General features: G+C 31.3%; 1 protein-coding gene across 2 annotated transcripts in view; it reads left to right on the top strand.

Annotated features, from left to right (window-relative positions):
* The window catches only part of LOC140059587 (SLIT-ROBO Rho GTPase-activating protein 3-like), a 35,712-nt gene that overhangs the window by 9,085 nt on the left and 5,431 nt on the right, over positions 1-21,196 (top strand). For both annotated transcript variants that reach the window (XM_072105552.1, XM_072105551.1), the window contains 13 exons: positions 5,412-5,574; positions 9,400-9,462; positions 11,931-12,065; positions 13,171-13,299; positions 16,878-17,099; positions 17,528-17,629; positions 17,733-17,915; positions 18,772-18,856; positions 19,252-19,361; positions 19,471-19,531; positions 20,428-20,505; positions 20,647-20,787; positions 20,985-21,090. In XM_072105552.1, the coding sequence (XP_071961653.1) occupies positions 5,412-5,574; positions 9,400-9,462; positions 11,931-12,065; positions 13,171-13,299; positions 16,878-17,099; positions 17,528-17,629; positions 17,733-17,915; positions 18,772-18,856; positions 19,252-19,361; positions 19,471-19,531; positions 20,428-20,505; positions 20,647-20,787; positions 20,985-21,090 (1,578 nt within the window). The remainder of the gene's footprint in view (positions 1-5,411; positions 5,575-9,399; positions 9,463-11,930; positions 12,066-13,170; positions 13,300-16,877; positions 17,100-17,527; positions 17,630-17,732; positions 17,916-18,771; positions 18,857-19,251; positions 19,362-19,470; positions 19,532-20,427; positions 20,506-20,646; positions 20,788-20,984; positions 21,091-21,196) is intronic.

Raw genomic sequence — 21,196 nt, 5'->3', positions numbered from 1 at the left:
TAAGTCATCATTAATTTAACGTTGACCTTCAAGGCTCGTTAATGTAATTAGTACGTTAAGTGGAAAGATAATCACGAGGTGTTGTGACTATTATCGCTAACTCTCAACTACGTGACTATTCTACAAGTTTCATATTTCTTTGACCTTTGTTTTGTGACAATAAGAAACATTGTATGATTGTTTTAATGTTTTAAAAACCAATAATGTTTCAGGATGTTTGTGACGAATAATAGTTGCCATCATAAAATTTAATTGTGACAATTTTATTTTCAAACTCAAAGATTTAAAGAGAAACTCCGTAATTCAACTTACTGTACATTTACACAAGAATTTGCTAAACAATAGAATAGATATTCGCAGTATTATGTGCTGGGGTTTTTTTTGTATGTGCAGTTTACTGACCTTCTGTAAACTTGAGTGGATCAGTGTTAAGCTGCCTAGCATCTGTTATCACTGATGCCATGTGCTATCCATCAGGCTTTGCAAGATTCCTACTGCATGAATCTTCAATATGATTTATTGGGCAACATCAACCCACACCTCTCACTTGCCTTATTAGTTAATTTGTATGGACATAAAAAATTAGTAATTTATTTTGGAAGAGAAGAGATGTCATTTAAAACTACATACAAAAGGATGGTTGTGTGCTTACTGTACTGTAGGTACTGAATTGCGAACACTTTACTTTAGTATGTACAGTAAGTGATAATGGTAACCAACAGCGCAGATCCTTATTGGGGAGGGGAAGACGAGGGGGACATATCCTCTTCCACCTATTTATTACTTTAGAAAGCCATTATGGTAACTTTGTTGCTATATCTTTTACCTAAACATATTTACCACTTTAGCAAGTCATTATGGTATTACACTCTGTTGTTCTATATCTTTTACTTGAATATCTTGCCCAAACGTTTTGAAAATGTGTAGTTAGCTTTAAAGCATAACAAAGAATAAGTTTTACTTTCAATATTACCAATGAATGCTCAGGTCGTATTCAATTTCAATGCAACCGAGTACAGTACTGTAATTGCACACCAGATGGCCTCTCTTTTCTTTCATTCCCTGTGGATTTTACAGAATAACTTTTAGTTTAAGATGCTGACTTCAGATGATTCTAAAATTACGTTGCAATTTTAAATATAATTTTCCGACTAAAGGTACATACAGTAGTATAGTTAGTTCTATTTTAATCTTGACATTTTCAGAACATACAGTAGATGGACTGTTGATTGTGAATTCATATTCAATATTGTAATTTGTATGTGTCAATATTTGACTGATGCAGTCTTTAATATTTGTCCATTTTAGGTATGATAGTGTCTTACTCTACTGTAGGGTCTAATATTGATTTCTTAGCAGTTTACATAGACCCACTTAAACGAATTAAACTGCCTAGCTAATGAGTACTTTAATTGTACGTATTGAAAACTGAGAGCACACCATGGTCTTTGTTATACAGCAAATTAAGACACAAACTAATCACTGTACTGTAGCTAAGAGAGTGATAAACATGACTATTGTATGGTTGCAAGGTCATCTAAAGTTGTTTTGAATAATTTATTTTGATGGTCAGGTGATAACAAATATTAATGCAACTTATTTTATTTCATTCCACCTTGCTGATGACTCTTCTTACATAATGCAAAAAGAAATAAGTCCTAACTTATTTCTTCTTACAATTCATAATGCAAAAAGAAATAAGTCCTAGCTTATTTATTCTTATATAAATAAAATATATAAATAAAATAACAATGCAAGGAGAAATAAATCCTAACTTATTTCTTCATACATAATGCAAGGAGAAATAAGTCCTAACTTATTTCTTCTTTACATAATGCAAGGAGAAATCAGTTCTAACTTATTTCTTCTTACATAATGCAAGGAGAAATAAGTCCTAACTTATTTCTTCTTACATAATGCAAGGAGAAATAAGTCCTAACTTATTTCTTCTTACATAATGCAAGGAGAAATAAGTCCTAACTTATTTCTTCTTTACATAATGCAAGGAGAAATAAGTCCTAACTTATTTCTTCTTTACATAATGCAAGGAGAAATAAGTTATAACTTATTTATTCTTACATAATTCAGATAATTCAGATAATATTTATTTAGATAATAATGAATGAATATATACAAAATAGAAAAAAGATATTAAAGTGAACATAGATAAAGCAGTAATTGGTAGTCATTATTTTCATGCAAGGAGAAATAAGTCCTAACTTATTTCTCCTTGCATTATGACATAGGGTCTGTTTCTGCTGAAAAAATAAAAATAATCGATTTTTTCCAGTCACCGCAAACCACAAAAATAATCGCGTTGCAATTGAAAATTGCTACGACTTTAATCGGTTATTCAGGTAATCGGTTTTTAAAATCAAGTCATCATTCCCCCACAGCGCAGTTCAAGTTATGAAAGGCCGATGAGAGTTGGTTTGTTTACATCCTATCGCTGCCTAAAACTCTCACATGTAGACCTACGATTAAAAATTACTCTTACGTAAAGCTATATTATTTGTAAAATAAACATCTAGGCCTACTACCGTACCACATACAACAGAATAATGATGTTATATTAATAAGGACACGTCGGCGAAAAAAGTTCGTTTCGCCGTTCGTTGGTTCTACCTTCGGCCTGCTAGGGCCTAGCCTAGAGGCTATATATTTCTACCGAAACAAGTCAACAGACAACAGGCCTAACAAATGACATGTAAAACATCGTTAGCCTGAACTGGTGGTATGTAACGGGTGTACTTGTAACACAGAATCCCGGAGTCTCTCGGTATAATTCTCCCCCACAAAATAATAAAAATCAAATGTTTAACATTTGATTGTTATTCGGTCTACCCTACATCGCGATCGTGGTTTTGCTGATCGTCGTCGATATCGCGCAAATAAACAGCATGCTTTGTGACGTGAATAAGTTTGTCATACTCTAGAGGTCAAAGTGAGGTCAATAATCGCTATTTGTGTTGCAGCTCAAAACTGCTCCGCAATAATCGGTTAAAACAAGAAATAATCGATTAAAACACGCAATGGATTGAGTGTTTTTAATCGGTTATTTTTAATCGGTTATTTTATTTTGCGTCGTTTCTGCTGCCCAAAAATAATCGATTAAAAAAATAAACGGTTAATAATCGATTATTTCTGCTCAGCAGAAACAGGCCCATAAACACAGGTAGTACATGACCACACCAAGATTGTTATCAGTTATGAAAACAGTAGCATATGGCGTTACATACCTGTAAATCTTAACACATTGTATTCAAGCGTACTGTGTATCATGACAGGTCGTTGTGCACTCAAGCATGGCATTCAGGTCGGTGCTCGTTCAAGCATGATAGATGGATATTGTTCATTCGGGCATTAACTGTAGAATAACACTCCTTTAGCCAAGTGTCAATACATCTTGTATGTTTATTTCATTGGTAAATAGCTTGACCTGCTTTGAGTTATTTCAACCCAGATTGTTGAAACAGAAAATAAGAAATAAACATTCTACATTTGGTACACAGTCATTTCTAATTCCAGAACATCAATCAATGTGGACAAATTAAAAATACTTTAGTGGATATATTACAACCATCCTACTGTAGTCTTTGAATAAATCTGTAGTGTACAGTATGTCTGAAATGATTTTATCTCTTAATATTTTAAAAATGATTTATGATTGTTTAACCACCAAGTGGACCTGGTGCTTGGAGCTGGCGTTTAATTTCCATTAGCCCATTGGGTTGGGTTCAAGTCTTTTTTTTGACAATAACAGTTATCTGTACTATACTATGTAATAATCTAGTTTTATAACATGAAAACCATACATAATAATATAAGATCCTAGAGTTGGCATCTGTTCGTTAAAGTAATTGATCACCTTTGTTAATCACCTATTATAATTAATGTATTTTGAGAGCATACCTTATTTTGTCTCGTGCGGACATATCTCTGTCTGGAATGCTAATTAGTAAGGAACACACTGAACATAATTTATCAAGATTTATTAACGTGACCTGATTATGAAATAATTATAAATTTATTGATGAAGACAGATTAGGTTACAAGGAACCAAGATCATATGAAGAATTCGTCTGTGAAATCGACAATAAACAAAAATTAAAGTGTACAACAACATGAAATCTGAAAGTACTTTTCTGATTCTGATAAATATATAAACTTATTTTAATTATCATAAATGTGCAATATTGAATAATTAGTTAGTAATTTTTAATCTTTTAGCCATTTTTATCAGAGAATTAAGTTGTTTTGATGATGGTGTAGTGCTTTTCTGTGTTGGTGCAATTTTTTTATTTATTATAATTTTATAATGATATGCCAGTTTTTTCAAAACAAATTTCTGTTAATTTTTAAAAGAAGAAATTTAGAAAAGATGCTACAGTATGATTGATTGTTTTTCTTGTTCTGTACATAATTTACTGAGCACAAATTTGAGCGGAGTATAGTGGCTCTCTAATGTCTAATTCACGTTGGTTACTGGATTTAATAACATTGTTGAAGCTTGTGTCATTTCTCGTGTGCCTCATTCATCACAAACACATGTTCACATGACATCTGGTAACATGAACCTTTGTCATGTATCATGTACTCGTACTTGGTCATGTCCATTACATCTTTTATAACGCCAATAAAATCGATCACGAAAAGCCAAATTATAATATAACCCCTAAATAATAAACTTACTTAAGCCCTAGATAAACTATTACAATCTAAGTAACCATTAATCAAAAGATTTCGCCTGCGACTCTAAACGATGGTGGATATATCAGTAAATTTTTAGGGACCATTTTGCAGTTGATTATTGGAAGGAAGGGAATTTTACAAGAAATGCACTTTATAATATATATTTACAACGTTGAAACACCGGTTCTCGTCAGATCACCGAAGTTAAGCGATGTTGGGCCTGGTTAGAGCTTGGATGGTGGAGACCATCTGGGAATAACGGGTGCTGTATACGGAGCTGGGGTCCTGTTAGGCATTTGAAATCAGCACTGCTGACTCTTATGGCAGCCCCTGCATCTAGTAGTATCTGTCTCAGACCTCTGGTCAAGGTGGGCACTGGACGAGAGAAGCCCTTGATCAATGTTAGGACCAATCAAGGTGCTTTAAACAGTCCTGGCTTTGTTTGTATCAAACCTGTTAGTGGCGGTAATTATAGCTGTTGGTTTCGATTAAATAAAATTTAAAAAAATAAAAATAAAATAAAATAATAAATTAATTATTGCAGTTAATTCTACAACTTTAATATCATTTTTTTAATGTAATACTGTAGTAACATTATTGTTATATTTTTTTTAATGGCTTTTTAAAGATCTATACTGTAATACCATTTATTATTCTTTTGCAGTGTAAATTAAATGACATTATTTTATCAATTTACATTTTTACCTTTATTGTTTTAGAAAAGACATACAAGGGCCGTCGCCACAAGCCTGTTGGAATACCCTTCTACAGTTAACAAGGTCCCAGTACAGACAACACACCATCGTCAGTCAGGTTTATGGCAGTAACATTGTAAATAGCTTCACCACAGCCCAAGAAGAGTTGCAGAAAATCTTTAAAAAGGTAAGTTAAGAGATCTTAATCTCACCACTTTAATATTTGATTGTTTCAAGTGGCTGACTTAATTGAAGAAGTTTTAAATTGTGGGAATGAAATTTAAATCGAAAGAAGTTACAGATAGGAAAGAACAATAGGACTAAGATCATTATATCAATGTCTAACAGATGTCAACGTTTCGCCAGTATTCATGTCACTGACTTTTCTAGTTTCCTCTTTCTCCAAAATTTAAACAATTGGCAGATTATGTTTGGTTTTCCACCTTGTAACCAAATACTGTTTTTGTACAGTCATGTATTTTAATTTGTGACAGCGCAGCCTGATGCAGTCCTTCAAATTATAGGGTTGTGGTTCAAGTCTGGTCCAGTATTAACTGAGTTGTCATCACAAGCAACTTTACTAAAAATCAGTAGCAAAATTGGAATATTATTGGTTAAAATGCAAGATTCTAAGAAAAGTTCATAAACCACAAACCACATTAGGATATCTTGTTAGAATTCACAGGGAAGAACATCATTTGAACAAGGAAATGTTTTTCCAATAAACATTGTTGAATTATTTCCTCCTTTTCTCTTGATTAGTTTTTTTTGCAAACACCTCAAATGTGCTACTAAAGGTTGCTATGTTTTGTCACTATTATCGACATCAACAGCTTCCTGTACTGTACAATACAAAAACACTTGTTTACAGAAATTTTACCTCAATTGATGTATTACAAGATACTACAGTATAGTTCTTGTAAAGTGAGTTCTTTCACATAGTAATAAATTGGATTTATTCCAATTGAGTCGTATTTCACTACTTTCTGTTTTTATCATAAAAAGTCTAGACTTTCGAATGGAAATTTTGCTGGTCAGTTTTACTTTTTGGATTTAAAAGAGGTTTTAGAGATGTTTAGGAATTTATTGATAATTGATTTTACACCAATTGATTTACTGTAAGTCTAGTTTCTTTAAACTAAATCAAATAAGAGATAAATTTATGATTATGAATCAATCAATCAATCAATCAATCGTTCGATTTATGCTCGCCATTCCAACATTCATTGCTCATGGCGCTGTAGAAAAAATCAGAAAAGTTTTGAGTAGTGACTTAAAGTGACTCAATAATGATGTGTGTTTAATGTTCAAGGGTAGGTGGTTCCAGAGCCTAGGTCCAGCAACACTGAAAGTCCGATCTCCCCAACTATGTTTGCTCCTCGGAATGTCCAGTAGCACCTGATGGCTAGATCTTAGTTCTCTCTTTCCCTTGACTGTCAACAATCCTATCATCTTCAGTACATTACCACCATCAATTATAATCGATGTTAATTGTTATGTCATTATTTTTCTTTTCAAATTCATTACTTTCAACTTACAATGCCACAATCAGTATGCTACTTATCATTAAAATATATTAAATACAATAATTTATTCTTAATATTCCACAATTCCAAGTCCTTTGTGTGCTAATGACCCATGGGATATTCTCCTGCAATACATCGCTCACTTTGAATTATTGTCAAACACAGTGTAAGCTATAAAAACACAGAAAGATATTGCATCAATAAGTACTTCATTGCCTTTTATGGTTTTATAACCTCCTTTTCCAGTACCTGGATGTAAAATGATAGGTTTTTTTTCTGAGTTGTCATAATTTACAATCTATACATGAATGATGATACTAAATTAATAGAAATGAGACAGAATTCTGATATAAATATTATATAAATATACTGTTTTTTATTCATATAATAAGAATATGTTTATTCATCGCCTTTATTTGCGGCATATTAATAGGTCATAGGTCGTCATCAGCAATGTTATCATGCCTATTTGCAGCACATTATTAATAGGTCATAGGTCATCATCAGCAATGTTATCATCGCCTATTTGCAGCACATTATTAATAGGTCATAGGTCATCATCAGCAATGTTATCATCGCCTATTTGCAGCACATTATCAGGTGGCTGTTCTTTCATCTGCTGATATATCTTATCTAGATTAATTTATTGAGAGTTTATTTATCTTTATTGGGAGTAATAAAAATACCCAGTGGTACTACTACTAGGTTGAATAAATACTATAAATTGAGTGTCATTTTAACATTTCTTGGTATCAAATAGCTTACTGAATCTGAAGCTAAATATACAGTACACATTCTTATGTGTGTCTAGCAAGACTACAGTATATTGTTAAGAATCTATTGTTTTATAATTTAAAAATTATGTCGGGAAAATGTGTTTGATTATGTTTGTTTGAAGTACTGTAAATAAACCACAAACAATACTTAAAAGTAAAATTTAACAACAAAAATCTTTAATAATATTTTCAAGATTTCATTCAATTGAAGTCACATTAATGTCAGCATATTGAGCTAAAAATATATTACAAAACAGACTCAACTGCCTTATTGTAACAAGAAAATGCATCTTGTACGAAATTGAAACTTAACGAAACATCAGAGCGCATACCCTGCAGACGTAATCACTTTACGAACAATAGAAAAGTTATGTTGGCATCGATCTGAGCTTGTGTGTTGTCGTACAGCTAGTGATTAGGTTGAGTAATGATCAATCTAAAGCTAAAGATTGACAGCAGAATTATTATCGTAGAATTCATGTTTTGCAGTTGCCGTCAATAATGAAATGAACTCCTTAGGACAAGTTCTTTCAGAGTATTTTTAGTTTTGTTTTCAGATTACAGTATAAGTCAATATGCCCAAGTTTTACTGTAGTTTTTGACGTTTTGCACACAATTATTTTGATATTACTTTCTTTTGTTTTCCTAATTTCTAAGTGTTTCATTGTTTATGGAATATTATTGGAAAACACCTAAAGTAGCAAATACATGTCCCTAAAGCTTATAATAATACTGTAGTTTCAATATCAATTTTCTATTATTCCTTGTCACTTTCATGTCGTTGTTTAGTATTGCAGTCTTTTATTTCTTCTTTTAGTTTATCATCACTTTGATTTAAGCTGATCTTTCTTTCATCTTCTTTTATTTCTTCTAGTTTATCATCACTTTGATTCAAGCTGATCGTTCTTTCATGTACTTTTACTTCTTTTTTTAGTTTATCATCAGAGCTGATCCTTCTTTCAACTTCTTTTATTTCTTCTTTTTAGTTTATCATCACTTTGATTCAAGCTTATCGTTCTTTCATGTTCTTTTATTCCTTCAGAAGTAGTTCATCCATCTTCTTCAATATTTTAGTATTCATAATGTCTATTTGTAGAATTCATCTACAATGTATCAATGTCAGTTTTTATATCTTCTTCTAGTTTGCATGACACGATTCATTTCATACATACTAGGTTATTGCCTCCAGTAACTGCTGTAAAATACCTTTGTCGGGACTTCTTGTACATTTAATATGAAATTCATATGTAATTATTAGATGAATATGTTTCTTACCATAGATAAATTTGGACATATTGTAGCTTATGATTTACCAGTTGATGCTTGTTTTTAATCGACTTTTACCCTTCCAATTTAACCTTTTACCTTTGATGATGCGTGGGATTTCTAAATTAAGCGCGCTAAATGAAAATGTGTTTCATATACCGAACTCCTTTTAGCCTTTAAATTCTTTTAACATGTATTCATGCTCTGATGTTCACATTTCATGCAATTATAATATACTTAAATGACATTTAAATAACATTCAATCAACATTAGAAATACAGTAATTACTATAAGATGGCCTTGGACATATGAGGGAACAATTTAGTCTACCTAATGGCATTTTTTCCTGGTTGAAACTGAGTATCATTTTAAGTATTGTTGTAATTGTTGTTGAATGTTTCCTGAATTAAATTGATTGATATAAGCTTTTTTTGTATTTTGTAGAGTAAAGAACTGGCGATAGGAGTTCACGAGGAACTATTGAAAGTGATGTCACAACTACAAAAGGTAAATTAAAAGGATATGTTCATACTGAAAAGTTGAGCTTTCAACAGTAAAATAGAACCTTATTGTAGACACCTGCTTAATAGCAATGTGTTGACCGTAGTGTTAAAACTAATACTCCGATTGTTTCAAGGGAAAGTTTTCTTCCTCATATTGCTCTTTTTGTTTAATTCTGTATATTTTGTATAATGTATTTAACTACTCAGTTCGCAATTCAGTTAATACTGCCATGAATTGTTTTATGTATATACTTTTTGATGAATAAAAGATACCGAAATATATTTTCCCCCAATTTAGAAGTCTTAAGTAATGACTTTCCCGTTTGAGAATGAACTTGTACTCGTACATAGCTTGTCACAAACACTACCAGTGTTGGTTTTATGTAATTTAATTTACACAAATACAAGATATAAACTTGTGAACTGGTTACAACAAAAGTACCAAGAACCCAGCTTCCAAGTACCAAGTTCTGTAAATGGTATTATAATACATACATTTGTCACATGATGCTAGCTGTGTACAATGTCTTAGCATTGTTTACCCTTTGTACATTGTTAGTTACTACAAAGAAGGATTTGAAATGACTACCAGGAATGTGAGTTCCTATTATAGTCAGTGACGGTGAGATTCCTGAATGAAATCAAAGAGACTATATAATCCAACAATTGCTGGTTTGTGGTTATTGATTTCCGTTATTAAATGTAATCTATTTCCTTATTATAAAACTCAAAAAGAAATTTCCTATAATGAAATTATTCTTTAATTGTGTCTATTATATTATAATTTTTAATAATTTAATATTTCCATGACAATGTACTTTAACTTTAATAACTTGGCATGTCATGGTTTCTGCAGTAGCTGCAGTAGTTTAATGCTAATAAGACTTATTATTGTAACATTATTTTGACAGCTATTTGTTAGTGTAATTACATTGTATTAAGCCATGGCGTTACCTCTGTGGCTTAGTGTGTAAGGATATCGATATTAAACCAACATGTAGGATTAATGTTCGGATATCTTGGATTAAAACAAACATTTAGGGATTCTAATAGGATGTCTAGATTACAATAAAACTGCGATATTCAACACTTACTGTATCACTGAACGTTAAGAGGAACCAAATGCACATAATACTAGTAAAAACTTACAACCTAATTGGCGAATCGTATTCAGAATTTATATACTAAATATTAAGCCGTGTCATTACCACATTTAGGCCTATACAGAGATACATTAACAATCCTATTCCAAACAAAAAGATCATATTGCTCATTTTTTTAGTGTAAACAATATTTAAACAATGGCAAATATTTAGATTATATTATATAGGAATATAGCATAGTGTTACAGTTTTGTATTTAGTTTGTTTATTACCTTTGGCATTTATTACACTCAGCCTATCACCTCTTAGATCCATTTATGATTTTTTTAGAAATTACAATATTATTTAAAAATTTAAAATATGTTTACAAGAGGAAGTTGTTAATAATAATAATGGAATTTACTAACTATAAATAATGATGTAAGCATTTAGATTACTGAAGTAAAGAACAATACTATAGGAAAACATTTAATTCAGTAATTTAGATTACTGCAGTAATGAACAACAGTATAAAGAAAAATTTAATTTAGCAATTTAGATTACTGCAGTAACACTATAGGAAAACATTTAATTCAGCAATTTTAATTATATTGGAGTAGTAGGAAAACAATTTAAAATTTACCAAAGGATCGACAGTAGATTTAAATGTCTATTTTGTTGAGTTATTAAATAAATATTTGCATATGTTGCAAACGGCATTTAAAATGAAATGTTGAAGCAGATAAAGGTATTAAATGTCATTTATACAAAGCACTTTACTACACTAAGCATGCCACAACTCATAAAACTCAAAGAAGACTTGGTTTTTTGTTTATAATATTCTCATAAAAGATAATTATAAAGCAGGCATACTATATACATGGTAGTATACAGTTTATTTATAGGACTTTGGATTTTTAGCAACATGCAATATAAAATATTACTTACATATCTTATAGATTTGTATGAATTCCTAAACAAATATGTTATTTGATTTTTGAAAATATGTAACAATTTTATTTTTTTTTTCATGCTAACTTTTTCTTTGTTTTTTTCCTCTTTTTTCTTTTATTTCTTTCTAAATTCAACTCATTATTTAAAGAGGCAATGTTATTTTAATAATTAGTTTGTAAATATTTTCTTTTAAATTAAGTACTGTAGTAATGACAATCACTTGAATAGTCGACCAGCCATATATCAAATTATGTATTTTCATCACTTTAAATTATGAATAGCCTGTAGGCTATCAAATGTAATTTTAAATTCGATATCTAATCTTGTTTTAGTTGTAATTTGATATTAAAGTTCCTAAAAAATATAAAAAAATGAAGTAGCAAATTTTAATTAACCAAGTTTACAATCAAAAGTTTTTATGTATTTTTCTTTAAAGGACATCAAGACATATCATACGTGGCATGCGGAAAGCAAAGCCGCTGAAAGTCGACTACGAAAGACAGAAGCGGACAAACAACGACAAGAAGAAAAACGATCAAAAAGCAAAACATTGGAAAAACAACGTGACAAGGTTTAATTATTTTATTCAATTATTATAACTGAGCTTGCATGATCAGTTGTCCTTGGTGACAGGGAAACCAAAAAAGTGTCCGTCCCGATGGGCAACCAAGTAAAATTCACAACAAGATTACAACAATGTATTGCATCGGTTATGGAATACGCCAATATTGATAGGACAATGAAATCTCAGAATGTTAAGACCATGTTAACCTTCGACATGTACATGTACCAGATTTTAGAAATTGTTGTTATTGTAATTACCAAAATCACAATTCAAAGTAATATACTATTTTGAGAGCATTACCTCACCTTATGGTTTGTGTGTGGTGGTATTATTAAAATAAGTTAATGCTTAAGAATGTTTAAGTATTTCCTGAAGAAAAGTAGTGCTAACATCCTTTCTTTATGATGTTGTCGTTGGGTTATCGTCCTTATCGTCCTAGCTGGTTGGGTTATCGCCCTCGTCGTCGTCCTCGTTGCTGCTTCCCCAGGGAAACACCAACCAGCTACAGGATGTACACAGCCTGCTCATCATTATCATTATGCAGTCAAGTGAAAAACATTAAATTGATAATCATATTAAATTATTTGATGGGTTAGTCTTGTGATTGTATATCAGCGAATACTTATTTGTTCACTGTAAAGATTTTTAAATATAGGTCAGTTGTAGGATTGAGTTAAAACAAGAATTAAAGAATTACTCGCAGTAAAATTATCACATTATCTCTTGTTAGATGCCAAAAACTAAAACCTGCACCAAATATATTAAATTACTATCTATTGGGTTTTTCTGCATTTATTTAATTTCTATATATAATTATAAGTCTATTTTGTGCCTAGCTTTCCTGGATAAACCAACAATAGCCCTTTCTCCTTGAAACACGAGATATAACTCGAAAAGTAGAAGATGGTGGTTTTTGGGGAGTCTCCCACCTGAAAGCATAGTTCATGGACTCTACCATTTATATCTTGCTCTTCGAGAAAAAAAGGGCTATTGTTGGTTTATCCAGGTAAGCTAGCACTCATAGATAGGGAGACTTGCATGGTTGGCTGTTCTACTGTAAACATGTATTAATTTTAAATCCAAAATAATTAATTGTATTGTTTGGTTACAGCATTTACAGAGGTACCAAGAGAGGAAGATAGAAGCCACAAAAGCAAGGAATGACTATATCCTATCAATAGCAGCATCTAACTCGGCACTTAGGAAATATTTTGAAAATGATGTCACAGAACTTATCGATGTGAGTATCATCTTTCAGCCTACTTCTAGGAAATTCAACTAGTAATTTAAAAAGTACTATTAGTTCATCAACAAAAAATGAGCAGAGAAAGGCAAAACCTTACTAAAGCAATGTCTACACTATCAAACTTATTTGACAAATAAAGTGTGATGTGCCCGAATATGGTAGTGATATGCTCAAATATGGTAATGATATAACATCATCATGTCCATATATGTACATTTTTTTGTCACATAAAGTTCGATAGTGTAGACATGGCTTAAAGAGGATTGGGGGACTCCCCTAACATCCTCCCCTATAAAACATGTAGATAGAATTGCCGTAACCTCAATTAGTAACCTAACTGACTTCGTTATTATACTCTAACATTACATGCAATTACACTATAATTTTCAATTAACATGCCAAGTGTGCCTCACATGACCATTATTTAATCACAACTCTTTTGTTTTTGAACTCAATTAACAATTTAATCATCTGTGATGTTCGCTCTCATTTTCTGAAGTAACGACCTACAATAGCTTGCGGCCTGATGCTGTGGCGTGTGGATAAATTAAAATGCTATTGCATTTTGCTTCTGTAATTGTTTTATTATTTGATTTGATATCTGCTTTTTACATTTATTATTGTTGGTGTTTTCCTTTGAGCACGGTCTTACTGAAAAACAACTTTTAGTTGAGTTAAGTATCCGTGATTAAATAAAGCTTATTGTTATTATTATTATCAATGCGTTGCAATTAAATAGGAGACACCTAATTCATGATTGTGATATCTCTCTGTACATCAGCTTTAAAGCAGATTTTTCTGTGTACAAACGAATTTGTTTTTATCTTCTTAAATTTGAAACATTAATCTGTAGCATTACATTTTCAAATTTAAAATTAAAACTAAAAAATAGAAAACAATGTGGCGTGGTAAATAACAACACAATTAAACACAAGGCAGTAATATACCATATTGTGCAAACACGGAAATTATGCAAAACGACAATAACAAACTCACAAATGTTTGTTTACAATATCCACTGTTTATACAGGATACAATTATATTATTGTAATTTTTATTAACATAATATGGTAACAAAAGCACAACTCTACTTTATATTTATTTAGAAAAAAAAATTATTTTATAAAAACTAGAAACTAAAAGTGTAAATAACATATACACAATTAAAACTCACAATACTAAAGAGGTTTCGCAATCTTATAAATACGATAACGAAAACGGATACGTCACGCACACGTATTTGTTTTCGTAAGCCATAAAAAAATCTGTTTCGCATGGCAACGAAATATTGAGGCGCGTTACTTTAGTAAATTACTTTCAATAAATCTATAATTATATTATAATCATGAATCATTCCTGATTCAAATGCAAAATGTGCAAAATAGATCAAAAACTATACTCGTTTTGTAGTTACGAATATGACTGGTGATATTCGTCAACACGAATACGCTTTACGAATATGAAATGGGGATCAGCTCAAAAGTTTCACAAATGTATGACGTATCCGTTTTCGTTACCGTATTCGTAAGGTTGCGAAACTCCCTAATACCATACCATATGTAGTATTATTAAAACATATTATGAAAGCTATGAGGAAATTATACAAACTCATAATGTGTTTTGATTACAACTATTCGCAATATCTACATGTTACATTTATATTAGGGATCATGTCAAAATTATTATACTGATGAGTATAGTTTGTTTCAATGTACTATACATTTATGAGGTTGTCCCTGCAATGAACAACGTATATGATTATATAGATACCAAAAAAATAGATAATTGTATAACCAGTTAAAGAGTACATAATTGCAGTAACTGCAGTAACTGACATGGTCAAATAAGTTGCTTGATGTCGACTCTTATTTTAGATTTTACATGAGATTTGTGAATGTAAATTTAAGCCAATTTGCTATCTATATAAGGATGTTTATACTGTATTACTAGGTTTGTTACAATCTCAATTAGTGACTATTTTATTGACATTTCCTACGTTACTTCCCTTTGTCGTTCTTGTCAATCAACAAAGGCACTAGTACTACTATCACACATTAACCATATTATATCCTTTTAAAGTGTTCAACCTCTACAACTCCTGTTATACTGTACACACACAATAATATAACCATATTATGTCCTTTTATGCATACAAATCCTACGCATACAACCTATACTAACACAATAATATAACCATATTATGTCCTTGTATATATACAATCCTACGCAACAATACTATTTACACAATAATATAACAATTAATATGGCGGTATGTTCAACATCATGTGGGATTTGTGGTCTGAAATATACCTGAAAAGTTCAAGGGGAAAATGGCAAAATCAGCACTGTGGTCATCTTACAAGAGTTGTCAAAACAATATAGATTATCTGATAAAACTCCTAGAGAGTGATTAGAAGCCTTTTGCCATGTTTCCTCTGACTAAAACAAGAAATATTTCTTACAAAAAACGCTGCTCGCTTATTGATTACAGATTTAAAGATATTGTCCCTCTGAAAAATATTTTTTATTTCAAATTTGTTTTTGAATGTGTCATTTTATTGTCACATTATAGTTATTCAACCTGAAAAAAATGTAATTAAAAACAAAAAATACTTCAATTGTCTGTCAGACAATGGTTTTTGAGTTATAATTAAACGTTTCTTTTCTCTTTTTAATGTGAATTTTGTTACAGAAGTGAATAGATACTTCAAGTTTGAAGTATCATATTACAAACAAAAACTTTCATGGACTGTTTTGATAATAATTCAATGATTATCTGACAGCGAAATACAGTATTGTCATGAGACTCATAAATACCAGAAATGCAGCTGGTACCTATAAATTATAGTCGAGTTTCCATTTTAGCAAAAATGTCAAAGTGTAGTACTATAACTGCTGCTTGATTTCATCTAATAAATGAGTCATCTCGTGTGATGTAACGGGCTAGAGCAGCAGCGTGAAAATAAAACCGTACTTATTCTATAGTTGCCCTTTGATGTTTAAATGTACTGGGACTACCAAAGCTTTTCAAGACTCCTCGAGTCCTATGTTTAAAAAAATAGCATCCTTCGTACATAAAACATGCCAATCGCTTTCTCTGTGCCTTTTGCATGTTGTTAAGGATCAAGGGACAAATTAACCTCCAAGTGAACTTGATGTATGAGAACCTTTCAAATCTCCTTCAGCATTTCTAATTTAATAGAAGGTTTCGAGTTTCATTTAGGCAATTATTTTTTATATCATTGATCTTTTAACCTTTGGAAATAAATGATTTGAGCGGCAAGAGCAAAGTTCAAACAGATATTTATTTGGAGTAGATATCATAATTATAGATGGATCTTCAGCAATTTGCAAAGTTATTAGGGAGTGTTGGTTGGTATGCTTCAAATCCTGGTGTTTTTATTTCAGTATTGTCATAAAAGCATCTAAAAAATGTAGTTTAATATGCACAATCTGGAGTAAATTAAATTGGACATTAAAAACCACAATATAGTAAAATATATATAGTCTTATCAGTTGAAATGCATCATTGCTGTTTATATCTGATTATTTCTTTTGTCATCACATTTCAGTGCTTGGACCTTGGTTATGTCCGGTCAACGCGGAAAACCTTCGGGGCATTTCTGACCGCTGAAACACAAATGAAGGAGATGAGAGAGGACGGTATTAACAAGTTGACGGATTGCGTCAACAACCTGAATGCTTTGAACGATAAGCAACTGTTCATGGAAACGAATTGTTCAGCTTTTGTGCCTCCCCAGACATTCCATTATCAACCACATGGGGGCGACGAGGTATGAAAATATACTGTATAGGATTGAATATAATCCCATGCCCAAGTACTGTATAACCCCAATCCTGTATTTAAATTCAGTCTTATGATAAATAGGTTTTAATCTAATCCCAACATAAGCCCAATTTAATCCCACCCGCCTGTGCTAATTTTCCGAATCCAGGCCCAACTTGGACTAAAACTGGTGATAAGCTATAGGTAAAGCTCTGTCTACACTATCAGACTAGTTTGACAAAAGTGTGATGTGCCCAAATATGGTAGTGATATGACATAATCATGTCCATATTTGGGCACAACTCATCTTTTGTCACATACGGTAGTTAGATATTTTGTTTTCCATCCAGTAAGGCCTTCTGTACATATGTATGTAGCCTGGTTTTTCTAATGAAAATTGATAACAAATATTAAATTTTGTCTAAATGTTGACAGATTCATGAAGTGAGTGCACAAGATCCATTACATAAGGACTTAAGTGAACGTTTCCAACGCCAAGCAGGTCGCTTAAAAGAAGTCAAAGCAGAGAGTGAAGAGGTCAGGCAGTCAATACTAAAGGAATATAATAGTAATTACGTGAGGCTATTTATCAGTTTCAGAATTGTTTCTGCATCTTTTAAATGATAATATTTTATTTCAGATCCTAAAGACGTTGAATGAACTGAAGAAAAACTGGGAGACGGACGAGAGCCATTTCAAAGAGGATGAAGTGAGAGCGGCATTCAAGACCGCGCAAGATATGGAAATACCGATCGAGTTCAAGCGTACACCATCAATCCGGCGACCAAGCAAACCAACCGATACAGAGAATTACTACTTGGATGTATGACCTTTGACCTATTTAAAAATACCTACCTACTACTTTATCCATTATATAAGAGTTGATAATGATATATTAAAATGAGTCTATTATATCAAGAGTTTATAATACATATTGATATGTCTATTATGCAAAAAATTGATATATTAATATGTCTATACAAAGAGTTGATATATTACTATGTCTATACAAAGAGTTGATATATTATATTTTTATTATGAAAAAAGTTGATATACTAATATGGCTATTACATAAACAGTACAATGACTACTACTACTACTTAATACATTATGAGTATAGATAACATTTCAGTAGTTAGAGGAAGTTGTTGTTTATATTAGCAGAGTGGGTTAATAGTTGCTAAGTATTACAATAAGTCACTTCACTGCCGATCTATTTGTCTACCGTCTCCCCTCTTCTGCCTTTAATAGTTCCTAATTTATTGAACTTTTCCTGCTAAAGGAAGTCAATCTGTCATGTGATCTTGTTTTCTTCAGTTTTTCTGTGAAAAGTGTGCCAGTTAAGTCTTAAATCCACCTTCAGAGTATAATAGATAGATAATAAATAAACTGTATTCTATTAATATAAAAGCCATATTAAAAAAAATAACAGCACATCAACAAAATATATTGAATCAATGCAAGCAGAAAACTAAACATGTAGAAAATCCTTTAATATTTAAAATTATACCGACAGTTTTACTAGTACAGTAAATACAAATACAATTATATTCCTAAAATATTCAAATAAAACTACACAAAATGCATATTGTGTTTTCAAAACATTGATGTAGATTTCTTTAATATTTTATTTATATTTATTTATAATTATATTTCTGAATTGTTTGATTTTATTGCAGAAATATAAAGAGTTTTTGAGGAACACAAACATAGAAACACGATTACAAGCTCGTTACGACTTGATAAGCAAAGCACTTGGTCACAGTAAGTAACTCAGGGGAAGCTTGGGAATTGCAATGACCTTTGACCTGATGTATCATTATTGTCAGGACCTAGAAACAATGTGTCGAGAAAGGACGTCCAAACTTTGCCTGTATGCGCACAATGGATTAACTTGACCTAACTGTTCCTAGGTCATCGGCAGTTGCAAATCAAAAGCTAATCATTTTCTCATTTCATCGCTATTATTGTCAATAAACAAATTCACATTATGTAGGTGCTGATAAATGTCCACAAACCATCAACTGAAAGGACACCCTGATTAGATGTGAACCCAGGACTCTGATAGCAAGCAATAGAGCTACAGTGCCATATTTCTCCCAAACGTTTATATTATAGCTTTATAATATTTTGAAATATGATTTTGGTTGTTGTTTCAGACTCTGATGGACCAATTCCCTACATCCCACCAAAACCTGTACGCAAGCCACGCCCGGTATCAAGGTGTGGCGCTCCTTTATTTAAAGGTGACCTCCAAAAATATATAGCGGTAAGTATAGTGGAACAAAATTAACTCTTTTTTGACAAATATTGATTAATAAATAAATTATTAGTAAATTAATTATTGATTGATAAAATATTTGTTTTGTTATTTGTAGGCAAGTGGGCAGGACATACCGGTGGTGGTATTGAGTTGTATTGAACATATTCGTTATTTTGGTAAGAAAATTACGAGCTTTTAGAATTTATTTTTTAACTCTTAAATCATGTTTCTAGATTGAAATCTCATGAGGCCACTTTAGTTATTACTGCAAACGATAACCATTTAAAAATAGATTTTTACTTTTGTCTCTGTCTAGCTTTTAAGCTTATTTTATTTTAGTAATTTAAAAATACAATTTGTTTTTATTCTTTATTATTTTGTTGCGGCGTTACTGTTACTTTTAACTGTGTCCGCTTCTGACAGTAAGGGTGGTTTTACAAGTGTCATGTCCATATTTGGTAATGCATGATATCTCTCTGTTATTATGAGTCATCTTTTAGCATTAATATCTTTATTGCTTATGATGATTTTGAGGCTCATAACCTGAGATTGTAATGAACAAAATGTGTTATAATTGGCAATACTGAGCTGGCCAATGCCACGCTTCAATCTAGTACATCAATCGGGTTTTTAAATTTGCAAAAATTGGAAGCATAAAGAGAATATAATTTGAATATTAAAGTCTGTATTTTTTGTTCATAAAAATTTGAAAATGATAATTATGCCTATGTAATTAATGTATATGTAGAGCACATTGAAATACCTGCTCGTATTAACTAATGAAGCATAGATATCAAACTGTATGTTGCTGAATTTTAAATGTGTTTGTTTGAATTGTTGTAAATAAATTTACATAAATTCTATTCAAATACACTTTATTAATTCAAATTCAAATGTCAAACAAGCAGTAACAGAAACTATTATCTTTTAGCAAACACACAAAGGCCTACAAACAAAGGAGAAACAGACACTTAAAAAATACGATTTTAAATATTGGTAATAGATGATTATTATTTATTATTTATACAATAATAATTTATTTTAAAAATTGAAAACATTTTTTCCTAACTAGGTCTTCATCATCAAGGTATATTCCGGGTGGGCGGATCTCAGTCAGAAATAAATGATATTAAATCTGCATTTGAAAAAGGTAAGAAAAAAACACACATTTCATTACAATTTGAATGTTGTATATTTTGGGTATCTGAAACAGAATATCTATAGTATTTTATTTTACAATTATAATAACATTAATGTATATTGTGATTAATGTGACACATGATTGTTGCAGGTGAAGATCCGTTACCGGAACGAGGAGAGACGGCTGATATTAATTCTGTTGCTAGTGTACTCAAGTGTTACTTCAGAGAACTTCCAGAACCTCTTTTTCCAACGTTTATGTTTAAACAGTTTATGGAATGTATGGACTCAGGTAGGTAGTCTATTCATGACAGTCTGACTTAAGTATAGTTGGATGGACCAATCACAAGCAATAGTTTGACTGATGCATTGCATTGCGTCTTAGTAGCAACCAAGTTTGAGGACAGTTAAGTTTCTACAGTGAGCGTATTATTCTAGCTTTCTGTTAATTATGTTATTGGTTCATCATGATTTTTTTCAATATTATAGGGACAACAGCACCCTCAGATAGGATAGCGATGGTAAAGAACCTAATTGAACAGCTTCCAGATGACATCATGATTGTGATGCGGTATCTATTTGCCTTCCTTAAACAGTAAGTTTAAACAAAAATTTATCTTAAAGTTAATCTTAAAATGTTGTTTTTACCTATTTAACTTTGTCTTACTTTTCAGTAATTGAAAAAATTGCCACTAAATCCT

Source organism: Antedon mediterranea, chromosome 9 (assembly GCF_964355755.1).
Source record: "Antedon mediterranea chromosome 9, ecAntMedi1.1, whole genome shotgun sequence".
Taxonomy (NCBI): Eukaryota; Metazoa; Echinodermata; class Crinoidea; order Comatulida; family Antedonidae; genus Antedon; species Antedon mediterranea.
Note: the sequence above shows the minus strand (reverse complement) of the source record. Positions and strands in the feature narration are given on the sequence as shown.